Source organism: Diorhabda sublineata, chromosome 3 (assembly GCF_026230105.1).
Source record: "Diorhabda sublineata isolate icDioSubl1.1 chromosome 3, icDioSubl1.1, whole genome shotgun sequence".
Taxonomy (NCBI): Eukaryota; Metazoa; Arthropoda; class Insecta; order Coleoptera; family Chrysomelidae; genus Diorhabda; species Diorhabda sublineata.
The window spans coordinates 8,300,963-8,322,118 of record NC_079476.1 but is presented as its reverse complement, the minus strand read 5'-3'; the positions used below and the strand labels follow the sequence as shown (position 1 = coordinate 8,322,118).

The 21,156-nt window shown below is 31.0% G+C and overlaps 1 protein-coding gene and 1 long non-coding RNA gene across 5 annotated transcripts in view; one reads left to right on the top strand and one right to left on the bottom strand.

Moving 5' to 3' along the window:
* Positions 1 to 21,156, top strand: part of LOC130442199 (E3 ubiquitin-protein ligase HERC2) — a 100,768-nt gene that overhangs the window by 71,344 nt on the left and 8,268 nt on the right. For all 4 annotated transcript variants that reach the window (XR_008909677.1, XM_056776322.1, XM_056776324.1 and 1 more), the window contains exons 35-47: positions 466 to 778; positions 9,325 to 9,483; positions 9,709 to 9,876; positions 13,052 to 13,300; positions 13,354 to 13,577; positions 13,643 to 13,914; positions 15,339 to 15,550; positions 15,666 to 15,867; positions 15,923 to 16,100; positions 16,177 to 16,430; positions 16,516 to 16,750; positions 19,135 to 19,491; positions 20,640 to 20,781. Coding sequence is in view for 3 of the 4 variants with exons in the window: in XM_056776322.1 (XP_056632300.1) it covers positions 466 to 778; positions 9,325 to 9,483; positions 9,709 to 9,876; positions 13,052 to 13,300; positions 13,354 to 13,577; positions 13,643 to 13,914; positions 15,339 to 15,550; positions 15,666 to 15,867; positions 15,923 to 16,100; positions 16,177 to 16,430; positions 16,516 to 16,750; positions 19,135 to 19,491; positions 20,640 to 20,781 (2,965 nt within the window). In the remaining variant the exon portion in view is untranslated. The remainder of the gene's footprint in view (positions 1 to 465; positions 779 to 9,324; positions 9,484 to 9,708; positions 9,877 to 13,051; positions 13,301 to 13,353; positions 13,578 to 13,642; positions 13,915 to 15,338; positions 15,551 to 15,665; positions 15,868 to 15,922; positions 16,101 to 16,176; positions 16,431 to 16,515; positions 16,751 to 19,134; positions 19,492 to 20,639; positions 20,782 to 21,156) is intronic.
* LOC130442202 (uncharacterized) lies at positions 2,992 to 11,224 on the bottom strand. Its single transcript, XR_008909678.1, has 2 exons — positions 10,805 to 11,224; positions 2,992 to 5,900 (listed from the first exon to the last, which is right to left on the bottom strand). It is a non-coding gene; the product is annotated as an uncharacterized LOC130442202 (long non-coding RNA).

Below are 21,156 nucleotides of genomic sequence, written 5' to 3'. Positions count from 1 at the left end.
ACGCATCCAACGAGGATTGTTACGTGACCAGTATCTATAATTATGCTTAATTGCGAAATATCAAGTTTCCTGAATATTTGTCTAGTATTCAAGTGTGGATCGTCTTCTAACAGGACACAAACATCTAAAGATATGTTTTCAGTTGATGCAGTTTTTCTCAGTCTTTATTTGGATAAATCATTTACTGAACCAGTTTCGTTCAACTTTTTTACGAATTTACTGACAGTAGATGTTCATTATTTTTCCGGAAAAAAAAAGATCTGACAACAACGTAAATACCACCATTTAGAAAAATCGTACAAGCCGTTTCTGAGATAATTGAGGCGTTCCATACATAAAACTGACTCTGTATATATTTTACAGTTGAGTTTTGAATCAAAGTATATGACTACGTAGTTTCAATTTCAAGTTTTGAAATTTATATATATGAGAATCTAAAATTCCACATTTAAAATTATGTTTTAGAATCCCAATCCCATATCACCAGAAACAGAAGAGATTCCTGTAGCATTACTGCAATCCATGACAGCGAGTAGTTGTTCAGCAAGCATGTCGTCAAAGCATTCTCTTATGTCTACAAGTGCAATGTCTGTAATTGCTGCTACTCTAACTTCACACGCTGAAGTAATAGGCGACGGTGGGCTTTCAGGCCTAGATGAGTTTACTTCTTTATTATCGGAAAACGATGCTAGATTATTGGTGGACCTGTTAAAATTGGCAGTCACTGATAGAATCGAGGACGAACAAGCTAAAGATATATTATCGTCTGTTCTTATAAGTAAGTTAGTTCATATGATAGTAATGTAAAATAATTATTTCGTGATACATTTTTACAACTACATAAATAGTTAATTAGTTGCTAAAATGATTTTGCCATCTTCCACAATTTATCTGAGGTGATAAAGCAAACCATTACTAACAAAACATCAGCTTAGCAACAGATTTTCAAACAAACATTCATTGAGTTGCTCTCCAACATAACACTTTTATCTAAGCATTGATTATGATGTTATTTTTGTTGGGTGTTGTTGTGAAACATTTATTTATTGAAAAAATAAACATATTATTATACACTAGTATACAGGTTGTCCCACAACGAGTTAAAACTATCTGTATATATCTCAAAATACTCATAGTAAAATCATGAAAATTTCTATGTTTGTGTTTTCAGATACTATGTTTTTAACTAAAATATTTTCAAAGATAGCCGACTTCCAGTTCTACCGGAAGACCACTGTAACTTTGTTATTTTAAATATAACACCCTGCATATATTAAGATCGAGCCCAAGCTCATCCGAAGAAGAAAATATTGTCCGAAGACGAAAAATATAATGACAGAAATAATTATTTGGAAACATACTAAGACATAGATTTTTTCGAAGGGTTTCGAAAACTAAGCCCACATTTACGGCAATATTGAATCCAATTCGGGATGAGTCCTCATTTTTTAAGATATTATACTTTTCATATTTTTAGTTCACTACAACTTGCAAGTGTAAGTTTTCTATTTGGTAAAAACACATTGTCTTGTAAAAGAATTTATTTTAGTAAATCCTAGAAGTAAAGATAAAGGTTTTTGAGTCTCAAAACCGGGTATATTTTTAAATATAGAATATATCATACAGACCCAAGATTGAAGGGACAACCATAATAAAATTATTGTAAGTAGTTCGTTCTCTATGATCCTTAACATTGTAAAGACATAGTTCCAAAAGTCTAGATCAAATAAAAGAAAATTTTCCGGCTATTAACATCTTTAAGTATTTTCACAAATACACCCTTATCTTATCCATAATCTTTTTTCATCATTGATAGCTTTCTTGTTTGTAAACAATTTCTAGAAATTCTCTTTTTCTATGATTAAGCATACATTCAATTAAAATATTGGAAAATTCTTTCAGTTGTTCATATACAAATGAGAAAACTGTCAATGATAATGTAACATTTTTTGTATTTTTTATACTCTTTCTATTCGTGGGATGAATTAATAAAATAAACACTGTCTCTCATGTTCTTAATTTCTTTACACACTATACAATACACTTAACTTTAATAATTTACTTATAAATTTAATTTAATTTAATAACTTCCGCTATTACTTTTACGTTCTTTTCATTACGACTATTTATTTAAAACTAAACTAAACTAACTGCGATACATAAACTTATTTATATACCACAAATAGAATTCTACAAAGTTCTAGTTCAAGAAGAAATAAAAGTAATAAATAAATAGACTTTTTTGGAAATTATTTTTAAACAATACTGGAAATATACCACCCGCTAAATTAGAAAGTTTTAAAAGGAAACATCAAAGGCCCTTCCGCCATTTATAAAAAAATGTGAAAGACGCCGCGCGAATTCGCCGAATTTTTAAAATTCCATAATAGCTGGACTGGGGCGGCCTAGGGAACCATTTTGCAAACTTGTTCGTAACAATAAAAAAGACCTAAATAAATCAAGTCAACTTTTTAGTTCTGTTTCATAAATTTCAATATAACTACGAATAATTTGACATATAGCTGCTATAATTTTTTGAGATGTAGAAACTAAGGAAAAATTAATTTTTTATGTCAAAACAGATTTCTATTTTGATATTCATGATGTAGGTGATCTATTGATTAATATAATTATTCAAATTGACGGAAATAAGTCGAAATGTCAATTTAACATGTTCAAACTGATTCTCATAGAAAAGAAAGTCAAGAAAAATTATCACGAAAAACATTAAAAGGTCTAAGAAATGAAATTATTTATATACAACAAATAGAATTCTACAAAGTTTTAGTACAAGAAGAAACAAATAAATAATAAATACCGCTATAATAAAAAGTTCTAAAAAGAAACATCAAAGGCGGTTCCGCCATTTATAAAAAAATGTGAAAGACGCCACGCGAATTCGCCGAATTTTTGAAATTCCATAGTAGCTGGACAGGGCCGGCCTAGGAAACCATTTTGCAAACTTGTTCGTAACAATAAAAAAGATCTAAATAAATCAAGTAAAATTTATGTTTCTATTTCATAAATTTCAATACAACTACGAATAATTTGACTGATAGCTGCTACAAATTTTTGAAATGAAAAATCTAAGGAAAAATTATTTTTTTTTTATGTTAAAACAGATTTTAGTTGTAGTATAATAGATGTACTTTGCTAAACACAAAGTATCACATACAAAACCTCATTTAACTTAGTCTTTGCATCTCTCTACAAGTTTTCGTACTTAGCTTGGAGACCTTCGCGTTGAATCCACTTTTTTCCATGCCTCTTTCTAAAAGTGAATGAATGTGAATTAACTCGATGTAACACTAGTATCAAGATCCATTTCAAGTCTAACCTTTTCTTTCCAAAAAAATGTTACTTTATTTTCAATAATATCCTTATATTTCTTCACGCCCTCAATTAATATTAGGTATTCTTCTTTCCCAAAATTGGTAATACGAACTCTTTTTGCAATCATTGTCAAGAATAAACTTGAATAAAAAAATTATTACAATCAAAAATAATAATTGTGCATCAATCATGTGAAACTTTCAATACCTACGATTATAAATAATAAAAATAATTGTTGAATCGAATAATTGAATTGAAGAATTTAAATAGGCACAACAGCACGCCATCAAAGTTCGAGCCAAAATAAATGTTAGTGGCAAAACAAACTTTCTTTAACACACACTTCTACGTTTCATTTTGTTTCTTTTTTCTAACAACATATATTGAAAAAGTATAAAATATGTCTTAGTACCTTTTGAACTACGACCTTCTTTTAACGCCTTAAAAGAGCCTTTAATTAACAGACCGTTACAAATCGGTTATGGGACCACTTCACTTCAAAAACTAAGTTAAAGAACTTTAATTTAAAGGAACCTTTAGTTAAATGCCAATTAGGATGAGATTATGAAACCAGCCGTAAGAAGTAAAAAGTTTTTATTATGTTGTGCTCTGTTTTCCAAATGATTGTTTGTCGTACTGATTGATTTATCTGACACAGAAACTCTGACATGGAGTCAATTTTTAGTCATTATTTTTTCTATTTTAGTGAATTTCAAATATAGCAAGGCTAAATTTAAGTCACACTTAAATGAACGGTCAGCCCCGTAAACAAAAATAAAAATTAAACAATATAAAACTATCCTCGGACACGGTCATCCAAATTAATATTTATTGCTATGAACAATAAAAAAAGTGTTAGCAACAAATAAATTTAATGAAAAAATAGTAAATTCGCATTAATTGCGTATCAAAAAGAGCACAATGAATAAAAGCAGATATAAATTAAAAACGACTCAGATTTATTTATATATTAAAGATAAAACTGGGAGTTTATCTATGGAATTCCGGGATGGTTGCAGTCCTCAACTGAATTTCTAGATGTTAGAGTTGAGGTTGAATTGTTGGTACAATTTGATTAGGTTAGGTGTTAGTGTTTCGGCGTTTCAAATTAAAAAAATCCCATTAAAACAGTTATTTGGATGATCAATTTCCATAAATAGTTTTGCTCAGAAACGAATATTTATTGAAAACACCCTATAAATGGATAGGGATGTGTTACTACTATTAGGATGTTAATTTATATTTGTTACTCCAATAATAGTGATTTTTAAAAGAATTTAAAAAATATATGATATCAGTTATTATCCCTCTGTGTACATTTAATGTTAAAATGCTTTTTACTATTAAAGATATGATTGAGAAAATAAATATCAAAAAATACTTTACGATGATACCAAGTAAGAAGTAAGACTGGGAAAAAATAGTCCATCCAAACTTTAAGGAGATATATCAATAAATGGTACGCAAATGGTAGAAAATTCACCACAAAAGCTGGCTTGGGCAAAAATGTTTTCAATTAAAATATACACTAAAATAACGCTAGATCAGAAATAACACAGGGATTTATTCCGATAGTCAAGCAAATTGCTCCGAAGTCATCGATTCAGCAAGTGTGTTGGAACAAACTTATGAAATGGAAAAACTAACAGAGACTCTAATCCAAAGAAAGAAATACACTTCCCAGAATATTTCTGGCCTCGTACTTTTCCTCTTTAGGGAGAAAAGGTAAAAGTAACATCATGGATGGCTCTAATTATATTGACATTTATCGAAAATATATATCGCTACGCTCTAAAACAGATCAGACACATTTATTTGTCTGCTATAGAGCAGGAAAATGTATCAACTAAATGGTTGGAAAAAATACTATTGCTACAATTCCTAAAAAAATTGCAAAATTTCTAAAACTTCCTAATGCCATAAATTATCTGGTCATAGTTTCAGAAGAACCTCGGCAAGTTAACTTGTAAATTTTGGAGGAGACATTCTTGCTTTAAAACAACACGTAAGTTGGAACTCTACGAACACCGCTGAAGGATATCTGTAGCAATCTCTTGCAAAAAAGCGAAAAATTTTGAACTAATTGATTGCAATCAATTAAGTACGAGTACATCCGGGGGATACCAGCTGAATAATAATGTTATTAAAAATAACACTAAAACTGCGTTGGCTCCAGCTCTCACTTCTAGTGGTATTCAAATAACCACTGCTCAAAATTGCACGCTTAACATTAGTATAAATAATGAATCTATCACAAATTGAAAATGAATGAAAATAACGTGCCTGTAAGTTATACTGTATCTACTTCTTAGTTTCAGTTCTTTCAAGTATTTCGATCTAAGCAAAGAGGAATACAAACACCGGTTGGTAGTCTTTCTGTGGTATATGAAGATGTTGCTACCATACTTACTTAATCCCCAAAAATGTCTAAATCTATGCTCCTTGCAGGCTTCAGGAAACACCTGATGAGATTAGGTCTAACAGATACTGATAAGTGTAGATTCTGTGCGGGGAGGGTTGAGCTTCAGTTCACCTAGTTCTGAAATGCTTAGTCATTGCAAGCGTACCTATAGGAGCAAATATTTAACCTTAAAACCAGAACATATAGTAGAGAACTATGAAACTATGAAATTGCAGTGTAATATATATATATATATATATATATATATATATATATATATATATATATATATATATATATATATATATATATATATATATATATATATATATATATATATATATACAGTGCTTTTCAGATAAAAGTATCCACCTTTAATAACTTTTGTAATACTGGTATTTAGAAAAAATCCAAAAACACGTCAATTTATGTTGGAAGGGGCAAGCATTATGGCTTATTTAAACTTACTGGAAAAGCCACCCCCTCACCCCTAGCAGCATCCCCTTTATTTTTTTAAATTACTTTTCATATTTTTTATGTAAAATTTGGATACTCCTCTTTGAGCTGATTTCAAAAATGTATAATACTTGTAGGTTAAAGTGGTTAGTTTATGAGATAAACAATTTTTCTTTTAAGAGCACAAATTTTACTTATTATTTACTTTCACCTTATTTGCCTGTACTAAAATGGGTTGTACAACAGTTCAAACTCTTTAATCTTTTTAACTGTGCTATTTATTCTACTTAAAAAATCCAAACAACAAAAAACTCTACTTTTTATTAAAGTTTGACAGAGGCTCAACAACCCCAATCGTTGTCAACAATAAGTAGAGCGATCGGTGTTTCATCTTCTACAGTTTTCCGAGTTCTACATAAATTCAAGTACCACCCATACAAAGTTAAGTTGGTGCACGAGTTGAATGAAGATGATTTTGATCGTCGTCTAGAGTTTTGCGAATCAATGTCGCAAATTATCAATAACAATCCACAATTGTTAAACAATATTTGCTTTTCTGATGAATGCTCATTGTCATTAAATAGCTTAGTAAGTAGGCATAATTGTAGATATTGGGCTGAAAGTGATCCACATATTATGCGTGAATTCCATACACAACATCCCCAAAAGTTAAACGTTTGGTGTGGTATCCTAGGTGACCACATTGTCGGACCTTTCTTCATCAACGGAAATTTAAATGCTGAATCATATCTTGAGTTACTCAGGGAAGGGGTTGACCCACGTATTGCAACAATAATAGAAAATGATGATAACCTTTCCGAAGATTTACTGGTTTTTCAACAAGACGGAGCTCCCCCACACTATGCTATGCCTGTCCGACAATTTTTAAACGAAACATTCCCCGCTCGTTGGATAGGTAGAAGGGGACAGATGATGGAGTGGCCACCTAGGTCACCGGATTTAACACCCCATGACTTCTTTTTATGGGGGTATTTAAAAACAAAAGTTTATGCTACCCAACCAGAATCTCTGGATGATTTACGAGAGAGGATAGAAAATGAATGTCGACAATTAAATCCAGCCGTATTAAGCAATGTCAGAGAGGCATTTCAAAATAGATTATACCATTGTATGGAAGTGAATGGTACTCATTTTGAACACTTATTGTAACTTCATAATAAATAGCACAGTTAAAAAGATTAAAGAGTTTGAACTGTTGTACAACCCATTTTAGTACAGGCAAATAAGGTGAAAGTAAATAATAAGTAAAATTTGTGCTCTCAAAAGAAAAATTGTTTATCTCATAAACTAACCACTTTAACCTACAAGTATTATATATTTATGAAATCAGCTCAAAGAGGAGTATCCAAATTTTACATAAAAAATATGACAAGTAATTTAAAAAAATAAAGGGGATGCTGCTAGGGGTGAGGGGGTGGCTTTTCCAGTAAGTTCAAATAAGCCATAATGCTTGCCCCTTCCAACATAAATTGACGTGTTTTTGGATTTTTTCTAAATACCAGTATTACAAAAGTTATTAAAGGTGGATACTTTTATCTGAAAAGCACTGTATATATATATATATATATATATATATATATATATATATATATATATATATATATATATATATATATATATATATATATATATATATAGGCTTATATGAAGACCATTAAGGTCCATAGCCCTGTAATTTCTCTCCACTTCTTTCGGTCCCTTGCTTTTTCTCTCCAGCTCTGGATGTTTTTCTCTCTAAGGTATTTTTCAACTACTTCCCTTCACCGTTTTTTTGGTCTACCTCTTTTCCTCTCCTCTTGCCCTCTGGTATCTTTCATACAATTCGTTTCATGAATTTGTCTTCGTCCATTCGTTCGAAGTGACCTAGCCATTATAACCTTATTGTCTATCCAGTAATATACTCAAATACATGGAATACTCCACTTCCTCGAATTCTATTAACGTCCAATCATGTTCATGTACTTTGAAATTGTTTTTTTGTCTTGCTTCCACTTTTATTCTTTTTTTCTATAAATTTTTTGTCATTATAGAAGTGCAGGCCTATCTCTTCTGCTGCTGTTAATAGTTCTTTTGTGGTTTCTTCAAGCTTTCTTCTGTTTCTTGCTATCAACGTCACATCATATATCATGCCCTTTCTGTTGATACTGGCTCTTCTTATTCTTCTTGTGTTTTGAAAGGTTCACTTTTCTTGACATCTTGTCCTCTTAACTAGTTGAATAATTAGTTTGTTTAGAATTTCTAATTATCGTAATATTTTATCATAAGCTCTTTTGAAATCAACAAAAAGAGGTATCTCATATTCATAATAGCCAGTAATTAGCTGTTTTATCATAAAAATTTATTCTGCCTTTTCTAAACCCTCCTTGGTATTCTCCTAACAATTTTTCTGCGTATAATTCCAATCTCTTCAAAATTGATTTTGTATGCAATGTCTGAAGGCTATTCTTCTATAATTTTCACACAGTTTTTTGTCATCCTTCTTGTGAATGGGTAATATAATAGCTTTTCTTCATGCTTCTGGCATTTTCTCGGTTTTCCAAATTTGATAAAGCGAATTGAAAATTTCTTTTTTACCCTGTTCTCCACCATGTATTATTCGTTTTTTTATTACTTCATTATCTCCAGGAGTTTTATTGTTTTTCATCTTATTTTTCACTTCTTCAACTTCTTCTCTGTTCGGTAAAGCCGTAAAGTTGATTTCCAAGGTTTTCTTCATTTGCTATTTCGTCGAGTGCTTTTACGTTTCTGTCATTTTTGACATTAAATATTTCTTCGAAATTTACTTTCCATCTTCTGATTTCTTCTTCTTCGTCACCTACAAGGTTTCCTTCTTTGTCTTTTATCTCGTTTTGTTTTTCTATATGTTTCAACATCTTTGTAAAAGTTTTTAATTATTTTCTTTGATATTTTTCCTCTATAGTTTTTATTTATTCTCCTAAAGATTCTCTTTGTTTCATCCTACATAGTCTCTTCGCTTTTTTCTTTTATTGTTATCGTTTCACTTATACTTTTCTCATCTCTATTCAGTTGCAGTGTAATACAATTCCTAATTATACCTATCTATCTAGAGATCAAGAAATGTCACAAATCATAATTCTTAAATTATTTTCTAGCTATGGGTAGTTCAAATCCCACTATAGGAGCTATGTTATTAGAACTGTGCGTTACCGAATTGGAAGACACTAACAATAGTACACAAAGTCTAACTACAACGCCGCATCCAGTTGTACAGGAATCTAGCCATCCTTATGTGGATGATGTTACATTAAGAGGTAATTACCATTTTATTCTTTCTATATCGAATAACTATCATACCTTATCTACTTCATGTCGATCTAAATAAAAAAAAATCACATTTTACTTCTGTAATAAAAACATTCAAGAACTCATCCTCTTTTAGTTCTTACTGAAGTCTTATTCAGAAGTAACTCTTACTGCTTCTGATACTTAATTTAACTCTTAACGAACTCCTCATCTTTAGGATAAAAATATTTCAGGTCACGTTCGGTTACCGGGAGCAGATGCACTGAGAGTAGAATTTGATAGACGATGCTCCACAGAAAGAAGACACGATCCTTTGCAGATTATGGATGGGTCCGGCAGAATTGTAGCAACAATGTCAGGAAGAGAATGGAGCGATTGGTCTTCTGAATTAAGAGTACCAGGTATAGTTAGACCGAAATACACTTTTTAAAATCTAGATTCTTTATGTGAATTAATCTCAACACCTGTCAGAGTTTTCAAAAAGAGTTTTTCGTAATATAACATTTTTTAATTAAATTTATTAAAATGAACGTATGAACGTATAAGATATACTCAATACATACTTGAAAACATTATTCTAAATATAATAATAAATTATAATGGATAATAACAAGTTTTACATCTAGTAATCTGTAACTTGTTCCATTGTTTATTTTTTTTAACTGACAGATGTACCATCTTAGTTGTTGAACGTTATATAGACACAAGGATTGTTATATTTTTATGCTGTTAAATTCTAATGGTAAGTGTGTTTTGATCGAGTCGATTTGCTGTAGTGTTCATTGTCACTACTTTAACTGTCACCTCTGTTGTGTATTTTGTGTATACTGCCTGTAGTGCCTGTGCCAACTTCTACACTTCAGTCGAATATCTTGTTACATCCTTACCCTTTTGACGTACTTTGTTTAGTTTAACAAAAAGAAGACTAGGACTAACTCCTCTTATTCTAGACTTGAGTTTATTTCTAATGTCTACAATTATATTTTCTTCGTCTTCTGGCCTTGCTTGTTAATCTGATTCTAATTATCAATACTGCATTTTCTTAGTTTCCCGATGCGTTTAGTTGTAATAAAACTAGTGCATCCAGAGGTTTTATCTCTAATTTTTTCATTGTACTATAACTAAATTATTCCAATTTTTACTTGCTAATTATATAAACCTATTTCCTTCTTTAAAATCCTTTTCTCTTCTTTATTAGTTTCCTCAAGAATTAATTTTAATGTATCTTCAAATTATTCCACGTAATTTACATTTAAAAAGATTATGTCTAGGTACATGTCAAAATTATACAATAAATTCATTTATAAAACACATTATATTGGTACTTACAGTTTTTAAAATACTTAAGGTGTTCTGTACTCTTATACTTCTGGTAATAGTTTAATTATCACGACAACTGTTATGATGTATAATAACACTGTTGTCTGTGTTGTACAAAAATCGTCCTTTACCATAAATCACACACGTTGATCGAACTAATTTCCATCGTGGAACGATGCAGCTGTTGTAGTTACATTAACCGTTAAAACTTTGCAGAATCTCCATGTGATGATTGAAGGATCGCCATCTGTTGTAAAAGGGCAAGGGCCTCCAATCAGTAGAAACTTAATAAAACCACATCTTCAAATCACTGGTATATTTTCAACTTACACATTTAATAACGCTTACACTATATTATCTTTAGCGACCTCTGACATCACGTTAATCAGTTAGTACATTGATAGCAATGTCACTATCGACCACCTCATGTTTCTTTCTGTCTAGTTTGCTGATTCTTAAATTTATTTATACAAATATTAATATTATTGTTTATAAGGTGAACGTTATATACATAGATACAAGAATTATTATATTGTTAAATTCTAATTGTGTGTTGTTTGAGTCGAAATGCACTTATATTGATTTATTCTGGCCTACAGTTAACCTCATTGTTTTTAACACCTTTCTCGTGTATCAACCATCACATAGTTATTAGGACGATCTCTATTAACTCTAAACGTTCTTTGTATATTTCAAATATATTATTTACGTGCTCTAAACTTTGAACATTATATAGTGACGGTCCTTTAAAATCGACATTTGAGTATGCTAAAATTTGATTTTGGATAATGTTAGTTTCCTCCCGTAAGTGACATTTAAGGGTTGTTTTTTGAATGAATTTTCTTCTTTTCAATTGATTCAAATCTGATCTAATGAGTAATATCTCGTTTTATGGATTTTCAATTTCAAAGTCATTCTGTTTATTATTCCAAAGCTTCGGACAACATGACAGATTATTTACAATTAACAAATGGTTGTAAATTTTACTTATTGTTGCATCACGAAGACAGCTAAAGTCTAAACTTTCCAATTTAGAAATTATATCTTTAATGTTCTCTAGATTGTTACTGGATTTTAAGTTTTGTAAATTCAAGGAATTTGACAGGGATGACAAATATTCAGATATTGAAATAAATTATTACAATTTCGTTCATTCATTTCCTTCAAATCCAAATTCATGAGCTAAATCCTGAACTTCTTTGAGGTGTCTATTAAGAGACGACTACGTGCTTAATATGCACTTCCAGGATATTTTCTATTAATGTAGATAAGCATATACATATGCTAATAGGGTTATATATTTTATATTTTATATTTTAAAAATTCTTGATATGAAATATTGTCAGAAAGTAAAATATTTAATTGATAGTGAAAAAATGATATCTAAATATTCAATTGAAAATTGTAAAAATTATGGCGGCCTTACTGAAATGTTTAAACTACCTACCTGGAAAAATTTTTTCATTTTCAATAATTTTTTTCTCTGTTAACATTGATCGAAGAATTCAAAAAAAATGTAACAAACGTAGTAAATAAAACTATTTTTTTCTCAAACCATTGTTATTTAAACGAAATGTTAACATGTAAAAGAAAGAAGTGTAGTAATTCATAGTATAACACATAACCTCACACCACTGTGTATACCAAAAAAGGATGCTGGAAATAAACGATCCAAAACTTGTAGTGCTTACTGTTCATTTATCGAAAACATTTAATTTGGCACCATTGGTTCGGTCGAGCGATATACTTGGACTTCAATAATTATATTGTTAGTTTCCGCCATGATATCATCTGTCAAAATTGTGTCAGGTGATAATATATCGGTGCCAAAATGACATAATGAGACAACAAGCACAACACACATTCCCCTAAAAAATCCAAACAAAAAGTTCAAAACAACCCTAAGATTATGGCAAATGTTTATTGCTAGAAAAAAGTTGTGTTATATGGGAAATTTTGATACACCCATCATATGAAACCGACCTAGCTTAGGGTGCAGCAAAGAAACCACCACATTTCATTTCTAGTTGGCGCGAACATTTTATGAAAAAGGCATTCCAGAGCTTGTTCACATATATGATAAACTCATCAAAGCGATTATTTAGGGAAATAACCTGTATTGTATATCTCTGTAGCTACGAAAATCGTGTTTCTATGTTCGTTCGTCTGTTCTTCATAGCCTATATGAGATCTAATAAAATAACCATATTATTAACTTGTAATCTGCAATCTGAACATAGATGCCTTTTGTTTAAGGTGACGAATTAAGATGGACCTTTACTACAGACAGTTCAGTTAATGGTTGGGGATGGCGATTTACCGTCTATCCAGTTATGTCCAGTCATGGTTTAAGTGAATTAGGTTCTGATAGAGCCGTTCTGAGCCAACCGTCTATGGATATGGTAATGTGTCTTTTGGATCCCAGCTTGTACGAATCTGCCGATTCAGCGTTGATGTCGAGATTAGCTGCAGCTTTGGCTGCATGTTCACAACTTAGTTTTCTCTGTAAGTATTTAATCAGATATTCATGAATAGAAATTCAAATTTTTGTTCTATAGCTCCAACTCAAAGAATGTGGTCACTCCAGCGTCTACATAGACTTCTCGTGGGAGAAGACGAGAGAGGAAAGATAATTCCTTTACAATTACAAGAACTTAAGGCACCCGATAGTGCGTTAGGGTTACTTCTTGAAGAGCTACCTCAAGCTTTATTAAGACAATACGAATATGAAGACGGGTCTGTTAGAGCTGGTTTACATTTGATGCATTCTGACTTTTTTAAGGTAAGGATAGTGAAAATGACTTTTTTATTTTAAATATTCTATTTTTATTTAATGTTAAATTTTAGGTATTAGTATCACTCGCTTGCGATTTGGAAATGGACAAAATGGCTAATATAGTAGATAATCACAAATGGTCGTGGTTTAGGAGATACTGTCATGCAGAAAGAGTCGCCAAGGCGTTAATTCATAGAACCCAATTGCCTTCGAGTTTTTGTCAAGAAGTCAGAAAAAAACTAGCAGATACCAATGGAGAAGGGCCTAATGATATTTGGGAACATGAAAACCATACTCTGTTTAAAAAAGAACACGACGAACAGCTATTAATTTGGTTGAACAGGTGAGGTAAAATACTAATTAAAGATCAACTGGGATTAACATGATTGATACAGTAGCTTTTAGTTGAATTCATTCTGCAGTATAATTATTGTAATTTTCTCAACACTCACTATTAAATCACTACATTTATATAACATAATAAACTTTCCGTCTTATTCAAAACCCTCTGCACTATTTCAAAAAGATTTTATACTTTTCTGGTATATTCGTACTCAATTTCTGTTTTTGCCTTTTTGTGAAAGTTTTCTAATTTTTTATTTTCTTCTAATCTAGCTTTGTCTTTAAATAAACTTGCTTCCTCTACTCTTCTGATCTGTTTTGACAATTTTCTATCCTTCTTTTGCCCACTTCTATTATGTTTCTGCCATTCTGGTGACTTCTACTCATCCGTTGATACAATTTGCTTTCTGAGCTCCCAACTAATTCTGTTGTTTTTAAGCACATTTACTCGGTGCCGGTTTTAGCCCCTCGCAACTGCTATTCAAATCTATAGGAAAAAAATGCAAAGCGTTTATCAAAATAACCATTTGACTTTATTAGCCTCGTCGAGATCTTTTATTAAGTTATCAAAGTTGACGTTTTCAGCAATTTTATTTTCGATTGACAAAGTTATTAGAAAATAGAAGAATGTCGAAATTTAATATGGATCCAATTCAACCTTGGATAACTTTGGAACATGATTGAATATATCAAAAAAATTTTCGTAGAGCGTTAAATTTTTTACAAGAATACATCTGACAATTCCAAAATCTTGCGCCCATCGTGTGTTACAAAATTTCAAATTCTAAAAAAACGTTGTTCATTGAAATTGGAAATTTGCGATTCGGTATCTCTTAAAATTAATTTTAAGAACTCTAATTTGCACGGTATTTTTTCAAAAACCTTTTCGTTATAATAAAGAAAACAAACACTCATAGATTTTTTTGAAACAGTCTTGTGTTTATTTCTAGTTGCGGATTCCCGCCCTTCCTGCCCATCTCTCTTTTCGAAAGTTTATGTTAAAAGAAATAGGTAATGTGTTCCTCTATAATAGGATATACCCGTTAAAATGAGCTACATGCAGTATAGCGATTAGATAATATGTTCCATTTTATGGTTCCGAAGATAACAAATTCCGCGCCCTACCCTATCACCGCTTCTGCTTCTAACTTTTTCTTAAATATTTCATTCTACAGTTACTATTTTTTTTCTGGCGCCTTTCAAACCTACTCTGTGGTTTTCCTCCAGATTCTTAAGCATCTTGATCTCTTGCTTTTCCCCTTGCACTTCCCATTTCTTCTCATCATATTGATTATGACCCACCCTAATTTCCTTCAAACTTCCTACTATACTTTGAAATATATATATATATATATATATATATATATATATATATATATATATATATATATATATATATATATATTTCAATTATTTTATTTATAGGCGACCTGATGATTGGACTTTGAGTTGGGGCGGGTCTGGTACCATTTATGGATGGGGACACAATCATCGAGGACAGTTAGGGGGCGTAGAAGGATGTAAAGTTAAAATTCCCACTGCATGCGAAGCTCTTTCTACATTAAGACCCGTACAACTTGTTGGTGGTGAACAAACTCTGTTTGCAGTAACAGCAGATGGAAAAGTTTATGCTACTGGTAAAAATTTATAATCACACAATTCGTTTGTTTTGGTCAAAAAAATTTAGGTTTATTTCAATTCCAAGCAATTTTTCTACAATATATTTAATTAATTCCGTTGTCGACGTTTTAGGTTATGGGGCAGGAGGTAGACTTGGCATTGGAGGAACAGATTCAGTGTTAGTACCAACACTATTAGAAAGTATCCAACATGTTTACATTAAGAAAATAGCTGTCAATTCTGGAGGGAAACATTGTTTAGCATTATCCGCTGATAATGACGTCTATTCTTGGGGAGAAGGCGATGATGGAAAACTTGGTCACGGCAATCGATTGTAAGTATTGTGGTACTTTTTTTGAAAAACAGCATGCTTAATATGATTTTTGTAGAGCTTATGAAATACCCAAGCTTGTAGAAGCTCTTCAAGGATATGAAATTATTGATGTGGCTTGTGGTGGAGCCCATTCTGCTGCTATTACCTCTTCAGGGCGTCTGTATACTTGGGGTAAAGGACGGTACGGTAGACTCGGACATGGAGATAGTGAAGATCAATTTAAACCTAAACTGGTAAGGAAAAAATATTATTAGAAATAATTCAGAGAAAGAGAAAAAAAGATGTTTATTCTTTGATTTTTTTTTGTAGGTTGAAGCTTTATTGGGATACAAAGTAATAGATGTTGCCTGTGGTTCTGGTGATGCTCAAACACTCTGTATAACTGACGATGATAATGTATGGTCTTGGGGAGATGGAGACTATGGGAAATTGGGAAGAGGGGGATCTGATGGTTGTAAGGTACCAATGAAAATCGAAAGTTTGGCTGGATTAGGTGTTATTAAAGTTGAATGTGGCTCCCAATTTTCGGTCGCTTTAACTAGATCCGGCAGCGTATATACTTGGTAAGTGGTTAAATAAATTTTCCTTTTTATTTATATATGGTTAAGAAACGTTTTACCAAGTTGTATATGATGAAACGTTTTTTAGGGGCAAAGGTGATTACCATAGATTGGGGCATGGTACGGGAGACCATGTTAGAAGACCTAAAAAAATCGCAGCTCTACAGGGAAAAAAGATTATTAACATTGCAACTGGATCTCTACATTGCGTCGCTTGTTCAGATGAGGGAGAAGTTTATACTTGGGGAGATAATGATGAGGGACAATTAGGAGATGGTACTACCAATGCTATTCATCGACCAAGACTTGTAACACACCTTCAGGTATGTTTACAGAAGACTAGAAGTTATAATGCTTGAGCTGATTTTTGTATCCTAAAACCACGTACTATACTTATAAATATATAGGCACAATAAGCCCAAAAACGCAAGTTGACTACTTGACACCTATTTTCTTACCTATACGACTCATATAAGTACAAAATACACATTTTAATTTTTGAATGTTTTCTACTAAATATTTATTAAGTTTTGCACTCAATTTGTAGGAGTATAAAATGAAAATCAACGTCTATACTGTTCTAGTTTTAATTTATTATCAATGATTCATTTAATGAAATTATCTAAGTCATAAGTCATAAATGAGAGTTTTACATGCAAGATAAGCAATTTAGTTGGATAATTACACTATTTTCAAATATCAAATTCAAAAAGTAATTTATTGTAAAGTTGAGAAATAATATAATAATGTTTAGGCAAACCAAAAAAGAACAAAAAGCTTCAACAATTCTTCCAATCGACTCTTAAATGAGATTTGGTTAGTGGATTTCCCATCAACGTGAAAAGTATAATTAATAAAAATGAGAAAAACCTACTTTCAAGTCACCAAAGAAGAAATCCATGAATAAGCTTTCACTTTTCAGAATAGAAGGCCTACCAGAAATAATTTTTTGAAGCTGTCACAAAATCTAGAGGGAATTAATTATATGGTGGTAGCTACTTAAGTTCTGAAATAGGGAAATAAAAACAAATATTTATAATTGGTTAAAGCTTTATTGTTTTTGAAAATATTCTCAATTAAGATTAATACCCTTTTGCATGGACCAATTGTCCAAGCATTTTTTCCATTCTGATTAAAGTACCTCTAAAACATGTGATTTGAACGCATCAACCGCTTCTTCATTTGTAGAAAATCGTTGGTATCTCAATTTATTTTTGATCTGAGGGAATATGAAGAAATAATTGAGTGCCATGAACCATAAATTCGATGTTTTGACTGTTCAAAAACGTTTTTATTTGAACTGATGTGTGAGTGCTCAAATTGTCGTGGTGGAGAATGATTCGTCTTCTGCGATTGATTTTCCTGATTTTTTCGAACACTTCTGTACCATTCAGAATTAACTGTTCTACATTGCTCTAATGGAGCGAAACATGGTGGCTCAATATGGTGCTTCATCATCAAAAGCGAATTTACTGGCACACCACTGTTGGTTTATCCACGTCGAAAGTCATAAAAATCATCGCCCGAGAATGTTCGCGGTTTAATTTCATTTTTTTAACATGATAAATGTTACAAGTATCTGCAAATAACACAAACAGCACTCGTATTACAACAAGTTCAGAGTACTTCACTATTAAAAATTATGATGGCAATGTCAGAATTGACATATTCACATCAGGGTTGCCTTATCTCAAAACTTAAGTAGCAACCCTCTTATAGACAATATATATTCTTTTATAAAATTAGTACAAAAAATAGAGTTTGGGGTTAAGAAAAGTAAAATATAATAGAAAATAGAAAAAAATTTACATTAAATCGAAACCTATTCAATAATAATAACTTTTAACAGTGAGGATGAGCAATAATATATTGCGATGAACCCTACAACTACAACTTCGTACTGTACAAAAAAGAGGATAATGGCAAATAAAATGTTAGAAATAGATCTCTAATATTCAAAGGAATAAGTCTTATCATCTTACATTTTGGATTGCATTAAATATATTCAAATTGGAAAGTAAAATAGGAGCTTACCCCAACAAAATGAACTATTAAAATCTTACCCAATAGTTAAAACACAAATTTTATATGTGATAGACCCTCCTGCTACAATGTACAAATTGATCTCATTTCAAATTTTTCATCAAAAACAACCATGAAGCATTGGCTAACGGAACAAGACATTTTTATGAAGCCAAACCTTTAATTATATGCATCATTAGTCTAGCTTATAAAGTTATATTGGTGATACTATTCTAGTGTGATCTGATATTTTAACTCAGAGTTTATCACCTATAATTAGCTGATCTAAACTGGTAACAAATACATAATTTTAATCGTGCATATTATGTAGAAAAAGTTTAACAGAAATGTATTGAAAGAGAGTATGAGGGGCAAGCATTAATAGTAGATGAAAAACAAACTAATGAGATTTAATCAAATCTGTCTGACAATGAAACGGAATATGATAATCATTATAGTAATTTATTTATAAAATAAAATAAATAATTTGTATTAAATTTAATTTAATCATATATAATTGTACTATCAATTACACTAAACAGTGAGCCTATATTTTCAGTTCCTATTAACTACAGGTATTTTTAAGGTAATAAATGTTAAAATATTTAAATATCAATATTTGTAAATTTGTTTAATATTAATTCACCTACCCTTTAATAAGTTAAGGTAATGTTTTTTCTTTCAGGCGAACGTCAAAAAAATTACTAACGTCGCTTGCGGATCCGCCCATACGTTGGCTTGGTCTACTAGTAATGCCAGCAGTGCCTGTGCTCGTTTACCCACTGTAGCTCCGTTAGAATATGATCTCCTTCAAGACATTCCTTCTTTAGTTTTACATTGCCGTTTGATTCTTCTGCATCATTTTGCAGAATTAATTTGTCCTTGTATAACTATGTTCCCGATCACAGGTCCAGATTCTTTGCACGAATTGAGGAATATTTTGATTTATTCTATAAAGGAAGCTACGTTTAGGAAAGTTATTCAAGCTACAATGGTTAGAGACAAACACCATGGGCCTGTAATTGAACTTAATAGAATACAGGTAAGGTGATTTAGAGCTTATATTAGAAATAAAGTATTATATCTTATAAAATAATGTAACATGAAATATTTGTGGAGCAAAAAGAAAGAAAAGGTAATCATAATCATGAGATGTGAATATAAAAAAGTATATTAAGGGACTAGTGCCGATTATATATTATTTATACAAATGAAGTTTAAAAAATCCCCATCGAGCGTATGTTTTCTATCAAAGTTATTCGGGATCAATGGTCAAAATTTGAGGATTTTTGGATCTTGACAGATATTCATAAATTGTTCAAATGTGGCTGAGTCATTGGTCTCTTCATTAAAATCACAGAAATCTTCCTGTATTGTACTCAACTGGACATTTGAGCAAAACTGACCTTTGTATAAAATAAGCTCTGAACATATGATACAAAGTAAATACGACAGTTATTCTAAATTATGCGTTATTATTAAACCTTGATTAATCTGAAAAATGATAAATAAATCGAGTTTTATGCCAGGATATAAAAATACCACGGCTAAAACACCTTCTATTTCTAACGCTATTATGTAATAATGTGAGAACTTAACTTTTAAAAAGATTATGCAGTTTATTCCTATATATAGAAAAACGTTTTATTCATTCAAATAAAAACCGTATTATAACAGCACACGCTACGTTACCGGCAACGATAACCTCGTGATTATCAAGCAGACAATTGCTCAATGTTTTCATTACATATGATGTCACAACTGAAAAACAAAGAGAATCGTTTTCTTATGTAGTTGAATATTTGAAATTTTTGCGATTTTCAATTAAATGTTTGAATATTATTTTTTCACTTTTGATTAAATATTTTACTTCCTGATAATATTTCATATCAACAACTTAAAAAATAAACATCAAAATACATACTTTTTGAAAAATGCAAGTACTCTATTGTGCAAAGAAATTTCTATGGTATGGTGTATACCAATTAAAACTCACTGATAAAGAAAGTTTCTAATTTCAAAATGCAGCTCTGGATTAAATTATAAATGATTTAGACAATTTATTGAAGTGGACTTATAATTCTCCAATTAACAAGGAGTTGTTTTGGATAATTTTGCGACTGATATACAACTAAATCACACCACTGATTTTTTTAGAATGTTTGTACTTACCTATGTAAATTGTTTAAGGTTAAGCGATCAAGATCCCGAGGTGGCCTAGCAGGTATAGATGGCATGAAATCAGTTTTTGGACAAATGGTCTCTAAACTCCCACTACTTACATCAGAAACGCTTGCTTTACCTCACAGAGTTTGGAAAGTTGAATTTGTAGGTTAGTATTAGAACGATATTGGAATGATATATATCTTTTAAATATGCTATTCAATCATATCATTGTGAAACTTTATTAATAGTATAATTTCTAGTTGATCCAAAACACTCATTTTTATTGCTATCAAATTCTTAATCCAAAGATTGGTGTGGATTATTTAATCCATGGACTTTTTAAATTAGGTAGTAGAACATTTTTGAAGATCTATTGTTTCTTAATACACTCAATAATGTCCCCGACCTCGGAAAATATTTAAACGCATTGGATTATTCATTTGATTTTATAAAAAGTAAAGTATCATTTACAAATAGTTTATACTTGAGTGTAATTCCACTGTATGCACCATCGAAGTGAATATCCCCTCAAAAATCATAA